Source organism: Oncorhynchus tshawytscha, unplaced genomic scaffold (assembly GCF_018296145.1).
Source record: "Oncorhynchus tshawytscha isolate Ot180627B unplaced genomic scaffold, Otsh_v2.0 Un_scaffold_7589_pilon_pilon, whole genome shotgun sequence".
Taxonomy (NCBI): domain Eukaryota; kingdom Metazoa; phylum Chordata; class Actinopteri; order Salmoniformes; family Salmonidae; genus Oncorhynchus; species Oncorhynchus tshawytscha.
The window spans coordinates 217,501-235,265 of NW_024609826.1; the positions used below are offsets into that span (position 1 = coordinate 217,501).

Sequence of the window (17,765 nt, forward strand, 5' to 3'; positions counted from 1 at the left end):
TAAAGAGACAGAAGGAATGAAATGGAGATAAAGAGGCAGAGAATGAAATGGAGATAAAGAGACTGAAGGAATGAAATGGAGATAAAGAGGCAGGGAATGAAATGGAGATAAAGAGGCAGAGAATGAAATGGAGATAAAGAGGCAGAGAGAGGGAATGAAATGGAGATAAAGAGGCAGAGAGAGGGAATGAAATGGAGATAAAGAGGCAGAGAGAGGGAATGAAATGGAGATAAAGAGGCAGAGAGAGGGAATGAAATGGAGATAAAGAGGCAGATAGAGGGAATGAAATGGAGATAAAGAGGCAGAGAGAGGGAATGAAATGGAGATAAAGAGCCAGAAGGAATGAAATGTAGATAAAGAGACAGAAGGAATGAAATGGAGATAAAGAGACAGGGATTTAAATTGAGATAAAGAGACAGAAGGAATGAAATGGAGATAAAGAGACAGAATGAATGAAATGGAGATAAAGAGCCAAGAAAGACATGGAGATAAAGAGACAGAAGGAATGAAATGGAGATAAAGAGACAGGAATAAAATGGAGATAAAGAGACAGGGAATCAAATTGAGTTAAAGAGACAGAAGGAATGAAATGGAGATAAAGAGACAGAATGAATGAAATGGAGATAAAGAGACGGAAGGAATGAAATGGAGATAAAGAGACAGAAGGAATGAAATGGAGATAAAGAGACAAGAAAGAAATGGAGATAAAGAGACAGAAGGAATTAAATGGAGATAAAGAGACAGGAATGAAATGGAGATAAAGAGACAAGAAAGAAATGGAGATAAAGAGACAGAAGGAATTAAATGGAGATAAAGAGACAGGAATGAAATGGAGATAAAGAGACAAGAAAGAAATGAAGATAAAGAGACAGAAGGAATGAAATGGAGATAAAGAGACAGGAATGAAATGGAGATAAAGAGACAGAAGGAATGAAATGGAGATAAAGAGACAGAATGAATGAAATGGAGATAAAGAGACAGAAGGAATGAACTGGAGATAAAGAGACGGAAGAAATGAAATGGAGATAAAGAGACAGAAGGAATTAAGTGGAGATAAAGAGACAGAAGGAATGAAATGGAGATAAAGAGACAGAAGGAATGAAATGGACATAAAGAGACAGGAATGAAATGGAGATAAAGAGACAGAAGGAATGAAATGGAGATAAAGAGACAGAAGGAATGAAATGGAGAGAAAGAGACAGAAGGAATGAAACTGAGATAAAGAGACAGAAGGAATGAAATGGAGATGAAGAGACAGAAGGAATTAAGTGGAGATCAAGAGACAGAAGGAATGAAATGGAGATAAAGAGACAGAAGGAATGAAATGGAGATAAAGAGACGGAAGGAATGAAATGGAGATAAAGAGGCAGAGAGAGGGAATGAAATTGTGATAAAAAGACAGAAGGAATGAAATTGAGATAAAGAGACGGGAGGAATTAAATGGAGATAAAGAGACAGAGAGAGGGAATGAAATGGAGATAAAGCGGCAGAGAGAGGGAATGAAATGGAGATAAAGAGACAGAAGGAATGAAATGGAGATAAAGAGGCAGAGAATGAAATGGAGATAAAGAGACTGAAGGAATGAAATGGAGATAAAGAGGCAGGGAATGAAATGGAGATAAAGAGGCAGAGAATGAAATGGAGATAAAGAGCAGATAAAGAAGGAATGAAATGGAGATAAAGAGGCAGAGAGAGGGAATGAAATGGAGATAAAGAGGCAGAGAGAGGAATGAAATGGAGATAAAGAGGCAGAGAGAGGAATGAAATGGAGATAAAGAGGCAGAGAGAGGGAATGAAATGGAGATAAAGAGGCAGAAGGAATGAAATGGAGATAAAGAGGCAGAGAGAGGGAATGAAATGGAGATAAAGAGGCAGAGAGAGGGAATGAAATGGAGATAAAGCGGCAGAGAGAGGGAATGAAATGGAGATAAAGAGACAGAGAATGAAATGGAGATAAAGAGACTGAAGGAATGAAATGGAGATAAAGAGACTGAAGGAATGAAATGGAGATAAAGAGACAGGAATGAAATGGAGATAAAGAGGCAGAGAATGAAATGGAGATAAAGAGACAGAAGGAATGAAATGGAGATAAAGAGACTGAAGGAATGAAATGGAGATAAAGAGGCAGGGAATGAAATGGAGATAAAGAGGCAGAGAATGAAATGGAGATAAAGAGGCAGAGAGAGGGAATGAAATGGAGATAAAGAGGCAGAGAGAGGGAATGAAATGGAGATAAAGAGGCAGAGAGAGGGAATGAAATGGAGATAAAGAGGCAGAGAGAGGGAATGAAATGGAGATAAAGAGGCAGAGAGAGGGAATGAAATGGAGATAAAGAGGCAGAGAGAGGGAATGAAATGGAGATAAAGAGGCAGAGAATGAAATGGAGATAAAGAGGCAGAGAGAGGGAATGAAATGGAGAAAAAAAACAAGCGGTCTCTAAAAATTGACCAAAGTATCATAAAGGAAACAGGTAAATAATAATGTCTCAGTCAAGTCATACAACTACAGTCCACTAGTACAACACAATACCCTGATTACATCACACAAACTATAAGCCTCCTAAAAGCCTTCCCTTTTGTGGCTTTCTTAGAGTGAGTCCAACAGAGCCTGAAGCAGATCAGATCAGTGACCTATGACCAGGCATCCCACAGTCCAACCAGCCGGCAGACTCTCCACGACAGAGAATGACACACAACTGCACATGCAAACACACACACACCCTGTCTGTCTGGTGCTTATAACCTGATAGCGATTTCTGTCAGTGGTTTCTGTCCCATCTCACCTGATTCAGTGCTTCATTGATTTTAATTAGCAATGTTAATACCAGACCAGAATAATCACTTATGCAAAGAAGTTTTTTGTAATCCAGAATGTTTCATTCATGTGCCCTCCGCTTGGCCTCCTGCACCAGCAGTACCACGGCCAAGGTTACAGAGGGCCAGGTACTCCCATCAGTCAATCTATCCTCCCTCCCTGTCCAACAGACTCTGCAACTCTCTGAGACCGACTACAAAGAGTTCTGAGACTTTGAAAAAGTGCTTCACTGGGCAAATTGGGACTGTCAGAGAGAGAGAGAGAGGGGGAGAGAGAGAGAGAGAGCTCTGTCATCTGACCTCAAACTCAGATAATATAACCTTATTTCACCCCTATATCCTACCACACTGTGTTGAAACCTGTTGGCATGTTGCATCTGTGACTGCCTGTGGCTCTCAGTGATACTGTATGTTTATTTATACTGAGGAAGGAGGTCATCGGCATGCATAATTCAATGTTATTTCCTAAAACATTTGAGTCTAATACTTGCCTTTATTCCCCAGTGAGGCTGCTTGAGGTATGTTTAATGTCAGACCATGTCTACAGTTGAAAGGGGAAATGGGGCAATGGGCCATTGAGATTTGGTTTAATGTGGTTTACTAAAAATAACAAAGCACTTTTCTCTTGTCTTTCTTATTTGCATATGTGCTCCTTGAGCGTGTGTGTGTGTGTGTGTGTGTATGTGTGTGTGTGTGCTCCTTGAAGTTGTGTGTGTGTGTGTGTGTGCGCTCCTTGAAGTTACCATTCCATTCACTCCATCCATCCATTACTATGAGCCATCCTCTATGTTACACTCTCCCCTGCACACTGTGTGATGCATGTTCACTCTGCTCCTCAGCCTTTGATGATACTGCCTGGGCTGCTTTACCTCATGGCTGGTCTGTCAGAGTAGGAGAGGTTTCATGCCACCAGGGGCTCTCGGTAACTCTGATCCCAGCCGAGATGAGGGAATCTGGGGCATTGGATCTCCCACCATGGGGGTCCCACAGTGAAGTGGAAGTGGGACGAGTGTTGAGCAGGGGGTTGGTCTATGGGTTTGGAAATTCGACTGCTTTTCCACCAAGGAATATTGGATATTGAACAGTCATTTAAATTAATGACGGATTCCAAAGTGAATTGCAGACATTATTTTCAACTGAAATCACTTGCCCACAGCTACACTTGAGTTCAAACTTACCCAGGCCTCGTCGACCTTCCCTAAAATGTGAGGCGTGACAATGGCGTGATTTTGGAGGTGTAGCAACACGAGACTAAACTGACCCCAACCCTGAAGGGCACTACAGCTGCAACAGTACAACAGTTGTTGAAGTCTCCTATTTTCTTATTCTTACATCCTGGTCTTCACCGATCTGAGAGGATTGGGTGAAGGGCCGGCCCTGATTGGGTGTGTGATTGGGCGCGGGGCCGGCCCTGATTGGGCGTGTGATTGGGCGCAGGTTAAATAACAGTCCCAGAGCACAGCAGACAATAATCTCCTAACCTCCCTAGATCCCACAGTATATAGACAAGGTGTTTAGCTGTTTATTATGGCATGTTTGTACTGGCAGTGTGGACAGATACAGAGATGTGTGTGTGTGTGTGTGTTCGTGTGTGTGTGTGTGTGTGTGTGTGTGTGTGTGTGTGTGTCTGGGTGTGTGTGTGTCTGGGTGTGTGCGTGTGTGTGTGTGTGTGTGTCTGGGTGTGTGTGTGTGTGTGTGTGTGTGTGTGTCTGGGTGTGTGTGTGTGTGTGTGTGTGTGTGTGTGTGTGTGTGTGTGTGTGTGTGTGTGTGTGTGTGTGTCTGGGTGTGTGTTCGTGTGTGTGTGTGTGTGTGTGTGTGTGTGTGTCTGGGTGTGTGTGTGTCTGTGTGTGTGTGTGTGTGTGTGTGTGTGTGTGTGTGTGTGTGTGTGTGTGTGTGTGTGTGTGTGTGTGTGTGTGTGTGTGTGTGTGTGTGTGTGTGTGTGTGTGTGTGTGTGTGTGTGTGTGTGTGTGTGTGTGTGTGTGTGTGTGTGTGTGTGTGTGTGTGTGTGTGTGTGTGTGTGTGTGTGTGTGTGTATTCCTCCAAAGTGCCTGAGTGTTGTTAAATAGAAAAAACACATTTGGTGAAGATTCAAGCACACAATACAGTTTAAGGTGGTCTTGGATAAATGTGAACATATTTTTATTTGCCAAAGCAACATTTTCTTCAGGGTTTACATAAGGTTTAATTTCAACAAACTCTTCTGCAGTTGCTACATACATGTTGCTACATAAATGAATGGTATCCATTGATTCTTGAATAATATATCTTAGAAATGCATCATGATCTTAGTTTAACTGTCATACCCCATCAGAACACCAAATATAAGCTTGTTTTACTCTCATGTTTGGAAACAAAATAAATATTAACAAAACTGTATAGCCTCAATGTCAGGCCCTGACCTTAGAGAGCTTTTTATGTCTATATTTTGGTTTGGTCAGGGTGTGATTTGGGTGGGAATTCTATGTTTATTTTATATGTTTTGTATTTCTTTGTGTTTGGCCGGGTGTGGTTCTCAATCAGAGGCAGCTGTCTATCAGTGTCTCTGATTGAGAATCATACTTAGGCAGCTTTTTCCCACCTGTGTTTTGTGGGTAGTTATTTCTGTTTTGTGTTTCTGCACCAGACAGAACTGTTTAGTTTTGGTCCAGTTTGTTATTTTGTCTCAGTGTTCAGTTTAAATAATTATCATGAACACGTACCACGCTGCGCTTTGGTCCACTCCTTCTTCATGCACCGACGAGCGTCACACTCAAAACATGGTTACAACTATCATTTTGATATCATGGATGATCAGTCCTTGCATCTATATCCCTGTCTATGAATTTGAGAGTAATTACTTTTCTCCAGCACCATCCCTCAACTTTTTATAGAAACAGTGGTGGGGAGATGTACTGCAGGCCAACCAAGATGTACTGCTGGCCAAACAAGATGTACTGCAGGCCAACCAATACGTACTGCAGGCCAACCAAGATGTACTGCAGGCTAACCAAGATGTACTGCAGGCCAACCAAGATGTACTGCAGGCCAACCAAGATGTACTGCAGGCCAACCAAGATGTACTGCAGGCTAACCAAGATGTACTGCAGGCTAACCAAGATGTACTGCAGGCTAACCAAGATGTACTGCAGGCCAACCAAGATGTACTGCTGGCCAAACAAGATGTACTGCAGGCCAAACAAGATGTAATGCAGGCTAACCAAGATGTACTGCATAAAAACATAATCCTATCGTTAACAGAAATAAAAGGTACAAGAAGGAAGTATACTCACCACGCCCTACTGGCTCAGACATTCGCATCTTGTCCTGCTGCTGCCTTCCCATTGGTTGTGAGCAACCCAGTGACTGGTAGTCCTCAGCTGTGATTGGTGCAGTCTGGTGGACTGCATCTCCTGCACTCTCCTATTGGATAGAAGTGATGGAGTTTTCAATTCAATTAGTCATAAGTATCTATTTAATTTTTTAACAAGACAAATGTTTTTTAGTTTTTTTAGGGGGAGTTTCAATTATGAAGCGAGTGATTGGCTAATGAGAACATAAGGGAATACCAAACGAGGTTCACGGAGAAGGGACACCCTTAGAGTTTAATTTAACTCAGGCCAAAGAACCGGCTACTAATTGCACTTAGTTAATTCAAATCAAATCAAATCAAATTTTATTTGTCACATACACATGGTTAGCAGATGTTAATGCGAGTGTAGCGAAATGCTTGTGCTTCTAGTTCCGACAATGCAGTAATAACGAACAAGTAATCTAACTAACAATTCCAAAAAACTACTGTCTTATACACAGTGTAAGGGGATAAAGAATATGTACATAAGGATATATGAATGAGTGATGGTACAGAGCAGCATATGCAAGATACAGTAGATGATATCGAGTACAGTATATACATATGAGATGAGTATGTAAACCAAGTGGCACAGTTAAAGTGGCTAGTGGTACATGTATTACATAAGGATGCAGTCGATGATATAGAGTACAGTATATACGTATGCATATGAGATGAATAATGTAGGGTAAGTAACATTATATAAGGTAGCATTGTTTAAAGTGGCTAGTGATATATTTACATCATTTCCCATCAATTCCCATTATTAAAGTGGCTGGAGTTGAGTCAGTGTCATTGACAGTGTGTTGGCAGCAGCCACTCAATGTTAGTGGTGGCTGTTTAACAGTCTGATGGCCTTGAGATAGAAGCTGTTTTTCAGTCTCTCGGTCCCAGCTTTGATGCACCTGTACTGACCTCGCCTTCTGGATGACAGCGGGGTGAACAGGCAGTGGCTCGGGTGGTTGATGTCCTTGATGATCTTTATGGCCTTCCTGTAGCATCGGGTGGTGTAGGTGCCCTGGAGGGCAGGTAGTTTGCCCCTGGTGATGCGTTGTGCAGACCTCACTACCCTCTGGAGAGCCTTACGGTTGAGGGCGGTGCAGTTTCCATACCAGGCGGTGATACAGCCCGCCAGGATGCTCTCGATTGTGCATCTGTAGAAGTTTGTGAGTGCTTTTGGTGACAAGCCGAATTTCTTCAGCCTCCTGAGGTTGAAGAGGCGCTGCTGCGTCTTCTTCACGATGCTGTCTGTGTGAGTGGACCAATTCAGTTTGTCTGTGATGTGTATGCCGAGGAACTTAAAACTTGCTACCCTCTCCACTACTGTTCCATCGATGTGGATGGGGGTGTTCCCTCTGCTGTTTCCTGAAGTCCACAATCATTTCCTTAGTTTTGTTGACGTTGAGTGTGAGGTTATTTTCCTGACACCACACTCCGAGGGCCCTCACCTCCTCCCTGTAGGCCGTCTCGTCGTTGTTGGTAATCAAGCCTACCACTGTTGTGTCGTCCGCAAACTTGATGATTGAGTTGGAGGCGTGCGTGGCCACGCAGTCGTGGGTGAACAGGGAGTACAGGAGAGGGCTCAGAACGCACCCTTGTGGGGCCCCAGTGTTGAGGATCAGCGGGGAGGAGATGTTGTTGCCTACCCTCACCACCTGGGGGCGGCCCGTCAGGAAGTCCAGTACCCAGTTGCACAGGGCGGGGTCGAGACCCAGGGTCTCGAGCTTGATGACGAGCTTGGAGGGTACTATGGTGTTGAATGCCGAGCTGTAGTCGATGAACAGCATTCTCACATAGGTATTCCTCTTGTCCAGATGGGTTAGGGCAGTGTGCAGTGTGGTTGAGATTGCATCGTCTGTGGACCTATTTGGGCGGTAAGCAAATTGGAGTGGGTCTAGGGTGTCAGGTAGGGTGGAGGTGATATGGTCCTTGACTAGTCTCTCAAAGCACTTCATGATGACGGATGTGAGTGCTACGGGGCGGTAGTCGTTTAGCTCAGTTACCTTAGCTTTCTTGGGAACAGGAACAATGGTGGCCCTCTTGAAGCATGTGGGAACAGCAGACTGGTATAGGGATTGATTGAATATGTCCGTAAACACACCGGCCAGCTGGTCTGCGCTTGCTCTGAGGGCGCGGCTGGGGATGCCGTCTGGGCCTGCAGCCTTGCGAGGGTTAACACGTTTAAATGTCTTACTCACCTCGGCTGCAGTGAAGGAGAGACCGCATGTTTTCGTTGCAGGCCGTGTCAGTGGCACTGTAATGTCCTCAAAGCGGGCAAAAAAGTTATTTAGTCTGCCTGGGAGCAAGACATCCTGGTCCGTGACTGGGCTGGATTTCTTCCTGTAGTGCGTGATTGACTGTAGACCCTGCCACATGCCTCTTGTGTCTGAGCCGTTGAATTGAGATTCTACTTTGTCTCTGTACTGGCGCTTAGCTTGTTTGATAGCCTTGCGGAGGGAATAGCTGCACTGTTTGTATTCAGTCATGTTACCAGACACCTTGCCCTGATTAAAATCAGTGGTTCGCGCTTTCAGTTTCACACGAATGCTGCCATCAATCCACGGTTTCTGGTTAGGGAATGTTTTAATCGTTGCTATGGGAACGACATCTTCAACGCACATTCTAATGAACTCGCACACCGAATCAGCGTATTCGTCAATGTTGTTGTCTGACGCAATACGAAACATCTCCCAGTCCACGTGATGGAAGCAGTCTTGGAGTGTGGAGTCAGCTTGGTCGGACCAGCGTTGGACAGACCTCAGCGTGGGAGCCTCTTGTTTTAGTTTCTGTCTGTAGGCAGGGATCAACAAAATGGAGTCGTGGTCAGCTTTTCCGAAAGGGGGCGGGGCAGGGCCTTATATGCGTCGCGGAAGTTAGAGTAACAATGATCCAGGGTCTTTCCACCCCTGGTTGCGCAATCGATATGCTGATAAAATTTAGGGAGTCTTGTTTTCAGATTAGCCTTGTCAAAATCCCCAGCTACAATTCAAGTAATTAAAGTCGTAGAGGGTAAAAACAAAACATTTTTCATCCAATTATATGCATTATTTCCTAAGAGAGCTTTTGATTCAACTTTTAGAATTGTGTCTCTCTTACATTCAAGACGTCCAAACTGACTTTCTCGAAGTGGCGGCTCCTCAGCTCCTGCATTCGGAAGTGGTTTTCCTGGTATTTCTCCTCAGCAAGTCTCCTGTAGTGTTACATTATATTATACATTGGCTGGTTTAAGCCCTGAATGCTGATTGACTGACAGCTGTGGTATATCAGATTGTATACCACGGGTATGACAAAACATTTTTACGTTGTTAACCAGTTTATAATAGCAATAAGGTACCTCGGGGGTTTGTGGTATATGGGCATAGGGGTATATCATGGTTAAGGGCTGTATCCAGGCACTCCGCGTTGCGTCCCGCTTAAGAACAGCCCTTAGCCGTGGTATATTGGCCATATATACCACACACCCCGTGCTTTATATCTTAATATACAGGTAACTGCCAAAATAATGGAAACACTTGAGATCATGAGGGATACAAAGTATAATGAAAGCAGGTGCTTCCAAACAGGTGTGGTTCCTGAGTTAAACAGCCTTAGGGTCATGTATAAAAAAGTATTTAGTCTACCATGGCTATTCCCCCATAGGATGACAATGACCCCATCCATAGGACACGAGTGGTCACAATGGTTTGATGAGTATGAAAACGATGTAAACCATATGCCATGGCCGTCTCAGTCACCAGATCTCAACCCAATTAAACACTTATGGGAGATTCTGGAACGGAGCCTGAGACAGCGTTTCCCACCACCATCAACAAAACACCAAATGATGGAATTTCTGGTGGAAGAATGGTGTCGCATCCCTCCAAGAGTTCCAGACACTTAGAATCTATACCAAGGTGCATTGAAGCGGTTCTGGCTCGTGGTGCCCAGTGCCCTATTAAGACACCATGCTGGGGTTTCCTTTATTTTGGCAGTTACCTGTAGATGAATGATGCAACACAGTATAAAAGTGAGATGTCAGTGGGTTATGTTGATCATTAAGACTAGGAGGTCATAGTCTTAGGGTAGCCTAGTGGTTAGAGCGTTGGCCTAGTAACCAAAAGGTTGCAAGTTCAAATCTCTGAGCTGACAAGGTACAAATATGTCGTTCTGCCCCTGAACAGGCAGTTAACCCAGTGTTCCTAGGCCGTCATTGAAAATAAGAATTTGTTCTTAACTGACTTGCCAAGTTAAATAAAGGTTAAAAAAATGTGTTTTTAAATAACACTGTAGTTATCAACCAGAAACAACAGAGTGTGGGAAAGAGAGGAGGAAGGATATAGAAAGAGAAAATGAGAGAGAAAGAAACACAGGTAGATAGAGACCCACAGAGAGAGAGAGACACAGAAAGAGATAGAGAAAGGAGGAGAGAGAGAAGGTCATGGCTTGTAATAATATCAGCGTCCTGCTAAAAGTTGAAACACATCAATAGCCCTGTTGCCTGGCCTCTTGTCCTTCCCATGCACCACCCCTCTGTCGCTCTCAGTATCGTTCCCTGTAGACACGTCTCCAACACAGTTCAGCCCAAGGAAACTAGGGCAGGGGAGAATGCATTTACACAAAACTCTCTTCATCTTTAAAGGGAACCCAGCCATGCATCAGCCCCAGAAGAATCCCAACGGGACCTCACAGGCTCTATACTGGTCATGGACCGAATGACTGTGGCGTGTGTGTGCGCGTGTGCGTGTGTGCGTGTGTGTGTGTACATGTGCGTGCGTACTTGTGAGGGTATGTAAGGGTGTCCTACCTAAGCCTCCTGGCCTTGTCGTCGGCAGCCTGCAGCTTCCTCAGCCTCATTCTCTCCCTGGGGGTCATTCTGTCTAGCTCTGACTTCTCCCTCAGTGTCTGAAGGTGCACCTTTCTCTGCCTGTTCAAAGGGCAAAGGTCAAAGGGCAACGGTCAGAGGTTGGGAGGGCTGGAGCGTTGGCGAGTAAGATAGGTCAGAGGTCCGATACTCCTACACACAATTACCTCTGCACTGATAAAAACAATTGCTGCCTTAATGGGATTTAGAATTTACCATGGCAAAAAGAGATACTGTGCACTGTAAACACCTCAGGGTGGTGGATTTGATTGAATTCTATCGTTTACCTTTTGTAGGTCACTTCCTAAGTGGATGTAAATACTTCTTTCAACATGTAAGGTATGTAACAAGGTCATTTAGAGTGAGATAGGCAGTAATCAGACATAAACAATATACATATGAAAGAGAGGATCTAATCAAGAGGAATACTAATTGGAGGCCCTGATTCAGATTTGTCTCCCACTGTCCTCTAACCATAACTTAAACCCTTACCTTAAGCCTAAACCTAACCGAAAGCCTAACCCTCAACCTAGCTTCATGTGCACATCCCAGTTCAACCCTAGCCTCATATTACCTCGATTTACCTCGACTAACCTGTACCCCTACACATTGACTCGGTACCGGTACCCCCTGTATATAGTCTCGTTATTGTTATTTTATTGTGTTACTTTGTTCTTCTTCTTTTATTATTTTAAGCAACACAAAAAAAAGCATTGTTGCTTGTAAAGTAAGCATTTGATTTGATTTGAACCCTAACCCCAGCTTCATGTCCGCATACCAGCTCAACCCTAACCTTAGACCCAACCCTAACCACAGCTTCATATCCACATACCAGCTCAACCCTAACCCGGGGCTCTCGAGTGGCGCAACGGACTAAGGCACTGTATCTCAGTGCTAGAGGCATCACTACAGACCCTGGTTTGATTCCAGGCTGTATCACAACCTGCCGTGACTGGGAGTCCCATAGGGCGGAGCACAATTTGACCAGCGTAGTCCGGGTGAGGGTTTGGCAGGGTAGGCCGTCATTGTAAATAAGAATTAGTTCTTAACTGACTTGCCTACTTAAATAAGGGTTAAATAAAAAAAAATTAACAACCCTAAACCTAGCTCCATGTCCACATCCCAGTTCAACCCTAACCTTAGACACAACCCTAAACCCAGCTCCATGTCCACATCCCAGTTCAACCCTAACCTTAGACCCAACCCTAAACCTAGCTCCATGTTCACATCCTGGTTCAACCCTAACCTTAGACCCAACCCTAAACCTAGCTCCATGTCCACATCCTGGTTCAACCATGACCTTAGACCCAACCCTAAACCTGGCTCCATGTCCACATCCCAGTTCAACCATAACCTTAGACCCAACCCTAAACCTAGCTCCATGTCCACATCCCAGTTCAACCCTAACCTTAGACCCGACCCTAAACCTGGCTCCATGTCCACATCCCAGTTCAACCATAACCCTGGCTTCAACCACAACTCTAACTATAAGGTGTGTAGAATTCCATTGGACAAGTCATCAGGGTAAGTATGTAAAAGTGGAATAACATGATCATGTCACTGACCAGTTAATAAGCATAACATCAGATCAGAGAATCATATCATCCATGATCCCAAGTTAATCACCATTTCTCACAACCATATCACATTGTCCACATGCTACCAAGGCACCTTGGCAAGTCATTACAGATGCTGTCTGTCAGGCAACAAATGACATGATCGTGTCAATCCTAAAGAGATGGGTGTGGCTATTGCTAAGACCTAGACCTAATCTGGTCTTTCTCTGCAGCATGGTACACCTGGCTACTCTAACATATAGGAGAGTGTGTGGCCAGCTAAGCTAATGATGACAGGCACCTTCCCTGATTGGTGCCAGTTTGAATCAGTGACGGTCTGGTTTGTTTAAGAGACAGCTGCTACTAACTGTGATTTCTATGTCTGAGTGAGTGAGAAAATGTGAGTGTGAGGAAGTGAGAGAGAGTGAGAGAGAGAGAGAGGAAGTGAGAGAGAAAGAGACAGACAGAGAGAGAGAGAGAAAAGGGGGTTATGGAGAGGGACAGAATATGGCAATATTAGTGTGTGTTTGGGTAAATGCTTCAAAATCCCTCTGTAGCCACGTAGCTCTAAACTGAGGAGCCAGTGTTTGTTCTTCATGTCTGAGGATGATAGTGGTTTTAGTTCTCCCTCTTCCTTCTTAATAACCCAAACTACAGACAACCATACAGTATATAGAGCATGTCCTTACACCGCTTTCAATATCTGTGCTGCGTCTCTTTCTCCCACCGATGTCTTGTCTCTCAGGGTCAGACTACAGAACTTGTGTTTTAAGATCTGTAGAGAGTGAGTGAGACAGAGAAAAAGAAAGGGATGGGGAAAGAGAGAGAGAATAAAAGAGAGAGAAAAGAAAGAGTGTGATCAAGGTTAACATTATCATTATTATTGCTTTATTACAAACAGACTAGTATATCCCTGTCTTACTTCACCATCGTTGATATGTTTACGTCTCTCTCTCTCTCTGTCTCTCGCTCTCTCTCTCTCTCCCTTCCACTCTTTCCCCTTTCTCTTTAGAAACTCTGTGCTTTCGGCATAATAGAGGGTGGTGCCCTCTCTGTGTCCCTCATTCTCTCACTGAAATCTGTCAACAAGAGAAGAGGGACATGGAGGGTAAACCACTGGGGGGAGAGGGAGAGGGAGGAGAGGGGGACATGAAGGGTAAACCACTGGGGGAGAGGGAGAGGGAGGAGAGGGGGACATGGAGGGTAAACCACTGGGGGGAGAGGGAGAGGGAGGAGAGGGGACATGAAGGGTAAACCACTGGGGGAGAGGGAGGAGAGGGGGACATGGAGGGTAAACCACTGGGGGAGAGGGAGAGGGAGGAGAGAGGAGAGGGGGACATGGAGGGTAAACCACTGGGGGAGAGGGAGAGGGAGGAGAGAGGAGAGGGGGACATGGAGGGTAAACCACTGGGGGAGAGGGAGAGGGAGGAGAGAGGAGAGGGGGACATGGAGGGTAAACCACTGGGGGAGAGGGAGAGGGAGGAGAGGGGACATGAAGGGTAAACCACTGGGGGTAGAGGGAGAGGGAGGAGAGGGGGACATGGAGGGTAAACCACTGGGGGAGAGGGAGAGGGAGGAGAGGGGGACATGGAGGGTAAACCACTGGGGGAGAGGGAGAGGGAGGAGAGAGGAGAGGGGGACATGAAGGGTAAACCACTGGGGGAGAGGGAGAGGGAGGAGGAGAGGAGAGGGGGACATGAAGGGTAAACCACTGGGGGAGAGGGAGAGGGAGGAGAGGGGGACATGGAGGGTAAACCACTGGGGGAGAGGGAGGAGAGGGGGACATGGTGGGTAAACCACTGGGGGAGAGGGAGAGAGAGGAGAGAGGAGAGGGGGACATGGAGGTTAAACCACTGGGGGAGAGGGAGAGGGAGGAGAGAGGAGAGGGGGACATGGAGGGTAAACCACTGGGGGAGAGGGAGAGGGAGGAGAGGGGGACATGGAGGGTAAACCACTGGGGGAGAGGGAGTGGGAGGAGAGAGGAGAGGGGGACATGGAGGGTAAACCACTGGGGGAGAGGGAGAGGGAGGAGACTGGGACATGGAGGGTAAACCACTGGGGGAGAGGGAGGAGAGGGGGACATGGAGGGTAAACCACTGGGGGAGAGGGAGAGAGAGGAGAGAGGAGAGGGGGACATGGAGGTTAAACCACTGGGGGAGAGGGAGAGGGAGGAGAGAGGAGAGGGGGACATGAAGGGTAAACCACTGGGGGAGAGGGAGAGGGAGGAGAGAGGAGAGAGGGAGGAAGGGAGAATATTCACAGGACAATAGAAGATGGATGAGGAGGAGGAGGGAGAGGAGGAGGGAGGAGAGATGGTATAGGGGGGAGAGATGGAGAAGGGAGGAGAGATGGAGGAGGAGAGATAGAGGAGGAGAGATCGAGGGAGAGATGGAGGAGGAGAGATGGAGGAGGGAGTGGAGGAGGGAGGAGAGATGGAGGAGGAGAGATAGAGGAGGAGAGATGGAGAGATGGAGGATGAGAGCTAGAGGAGGAGGGAGGAGAGTTGGAGGAGCAGAGATGGAGGAGGAGAGATGGAGGAGCTGGAGGGAGAGATGGAGGAACTGGAGGGAGAGATGGAGGAGGGAGAGATGGAGGAACTGGAGGGAGAGATGGAGGAGGGAGAGATGGAGGAGCTGGAGGGAGAGATGGAGGAGGGAGAGATGGAGGAACTGGAGGGAGAGATGGAGGAGGGAGAGATGGAGGAGCTGGAGGGAGAGATGGAGGAGGGAGAGATGGAGGAACTGGAGGGAGAGATGGAGGAGGGAGAGATGGAGGAGCTGGAGGGAGAGATGGAGAAGATGTGGAGGAGGAGGAGGAGGAGTAGGAGGAGGAGGAGGAGATAAAACAAGAGACATCAAAGAACCATTGTGTTTTATGTCAACACAGAACAGCCAGGCAACACCAATTACCATGTTCACTGAGAAGGAGACACAACAGTGTCAGGCTAGCATTCAGACATAAAAGGGGATAGCCACATCATATACTTATACATATACTTTACATGTACACTCAGCCATAGGTGTTAGAGAGAAATGCAATGCATAAAATGCAGAGCTGACAGAAAGAAAGCTGAACAGAATACATCATTTACAGGCAGGTTAGCATACTGCACAAGGCAGAAACTAAACACAGACCACCAGATGTGTATCCATGTAATGTGTACATTTACATACGGTGCCTTCGAAAAGTATTCAGACCCCTTGACTTTTTCCACATTTTGTGACATTACAGCCTGATTCTAAAATGGATGAAAAAAAAACAACTTCAGCAATCTACACACAATACTCCATAATGAAAAAAACAAAACAAGAAATGCCTTATTTACATAAGTATTCAGACCCTTTGCTATGAGACTCTAAATTGAGTTCAGGTGCATCCTGTTTCCATTGCTCATCCTTGACATGTTTCTATAACTTGATTGGAGTCCGCATTGGTGAAATTCAATTGATCGGACATGTTTTGGAAAGGCATAAACCTGTCTATATAAGGTTCCACATTTGACAGTGCATGTCAGAGCAAAAACCAAGCCATGAGGTCGAAAGAATTGTCAGTAGAGTTCCAAGTTAGGATTGTGTCGAGGCACAGATCTGAGGAAGAGTACCAAAAAAATTCTGCAGCATTGAAGGTCCCCAAGAACAATCGGGGAAGAAGGGCCTTGGTCAGGGAGGTGACCAAGAACCCAATGGTCACTCTGACAGAGCTCTAGAGTTCCTCTGTGGAGATGGGAGAACCTTCCAGAAGGACAAACATTTCTGCAGCACTCCACCAATCAGGCCTTTATGGTAGAGTGGCCAGACGAAAGCCACACCTCAGTAAAAGGCACATGACAACCGCTTGGAGTTTGACAAAAGGCAGCTAAAGACTCTCAGACCATGAGAAACAACATTCTCTGGTCTGATGAAACCAACTCTTTGACCTGAACACCAAGTATCATGTCTGGAGGAAACCTGGCACCATCCCTATGGTGAAGTATGATGGTGGCAGCATCATGCAGTGGGGATGTTTTTCAGCGGCAAGGACTGGGAGACTTGTCGAGATCGAGGCAGAGATGAAATTAGTCAAATACAGAGAGATCCTTGATGAAAACCTGTTCCGGAGCACTCCCAACAGGACAACAGTTCACCTCCCAACAGGACAACGACCCTAAGCACACAGCACACAGCCAACAGCTTCGGGACAAGTCTCTGAATGTCCTTGAGTGGCCCAGCCAGAGCCTGGACTTGAACCCGATCAAACATCTCTGGAGAGACATGAAAATAGCTGTGCAGCAACGTTCCCATCCATCCTGACAGAGCTTGAGAGGATCTGCAGAGAAGAATAAGAGAAACTCCCCAAATACAGGTGTGCCAAGCTTGTAGTGTCATACCCAAGAAGACTCGAGGCTGTAATCACTGCCAAAGGTGCTTCAACTAAGTACTGAGTAAAGGGTCTGAATACTTATGTAAAAAATATATTTTTATTTTTTATAAATTAGCAAAAACGTCTAAAAACCTATTTTTGCTTTTTCATTATGGGGTATTGTGTGTAGATTGATGAGGGGGAAAACAGTTAGGCTGTAACCTAACAAAATGTGGAAAAAGTCAAGGAATCTGAATACTTTCCAAAGGCACTGTACATGCTTCAGATACAGTACATTATTTGACATCTCACATGAGCTTAGCTGGCTTTACGTTTCATTGACTGTATGTGTGTGTGTGTGTGTGTGTGTGTGTGTGTGTGTGTGTGTGTGTGTGTGCGTGTGTGTGTGTGTGTGTGTGTATTGTCAGTAAGAATGTGGATGACAGATGAAATGCTGACTTTCTAACCTGTCATGGTAGAAAAGGTTATGAACACAGAAAATGTGCTGTGGAAAAAAGTGAACTATGACAGGAAGTCAATTTAACATTGAGTAAATCCAACCAGCCAGTAGGTTTGATTAGTCTGTGATTCTGCTCCGCCCATTTGACCTTTGGAGCCACCCCAATGAATCAACCAATCAATCAGCCTTAGGAAGTATTTATATTGCTGTGATATGTGTTATGTTTCCAGGATAGGTCTAACCTGCATACTGTCCTCAATGAATTTTGTCTTCAGAGCTTCTGCAGCCGAGAGCCTGGATGACGGGGTTTTCTCCAGCATCCTAAAAGAGAGACAGCACATGGTTCTGGATAAGTTAAGGGTTCGGGTTTGAAGGCGGGTAAGACCCTCTTTATCCTGTATTATCCTTTTTGTACACGTTGAAGCACAAT

General features: G+C 45.5%; 1 protein-coding gene across 1 annotated transcript in view; it reads right to left on the reverse strand.

Moving 5' to 3' along the window:
- Positions 1 to 17,765, reverse strand: part of nek11 (NIMA-related kinase 11) — an 84,789-nt gene that overhangs the window by 30,486 nt on the left and 36,538 nt on the right. The window contains exons 8-13 of the mRNA XM_042319160.1: positions 17,578 to 17,656; positions 13,227 to 13,312; positions 10,925 to 11,044; positions 9,238 to 9,331; positions 6,083 to 6,212; positions 3,992 to 4,011 (exon numbers count right to left, since the gene is read on the reverse strand). Coding sequence (XP_042175094.1) covers positions 3,992 to 4,011; positions 6,083 to 6,212; positions 9,238 to 9,331; positions 10,925 to 11,044; positions 13,227 to 13,312; positions 17,578 to 17,656 — 529 coding nt within the window. The remainder of the gene's footprint in view (positions 1 to 3,991; positions 4,012 to 6,082; positions 6,213 to 9,237; positions 9,332 to 10,924; positions 11,045 to 13,226; positions 13,313 to 17,577; positions 17,657 to 17,765) is intronic.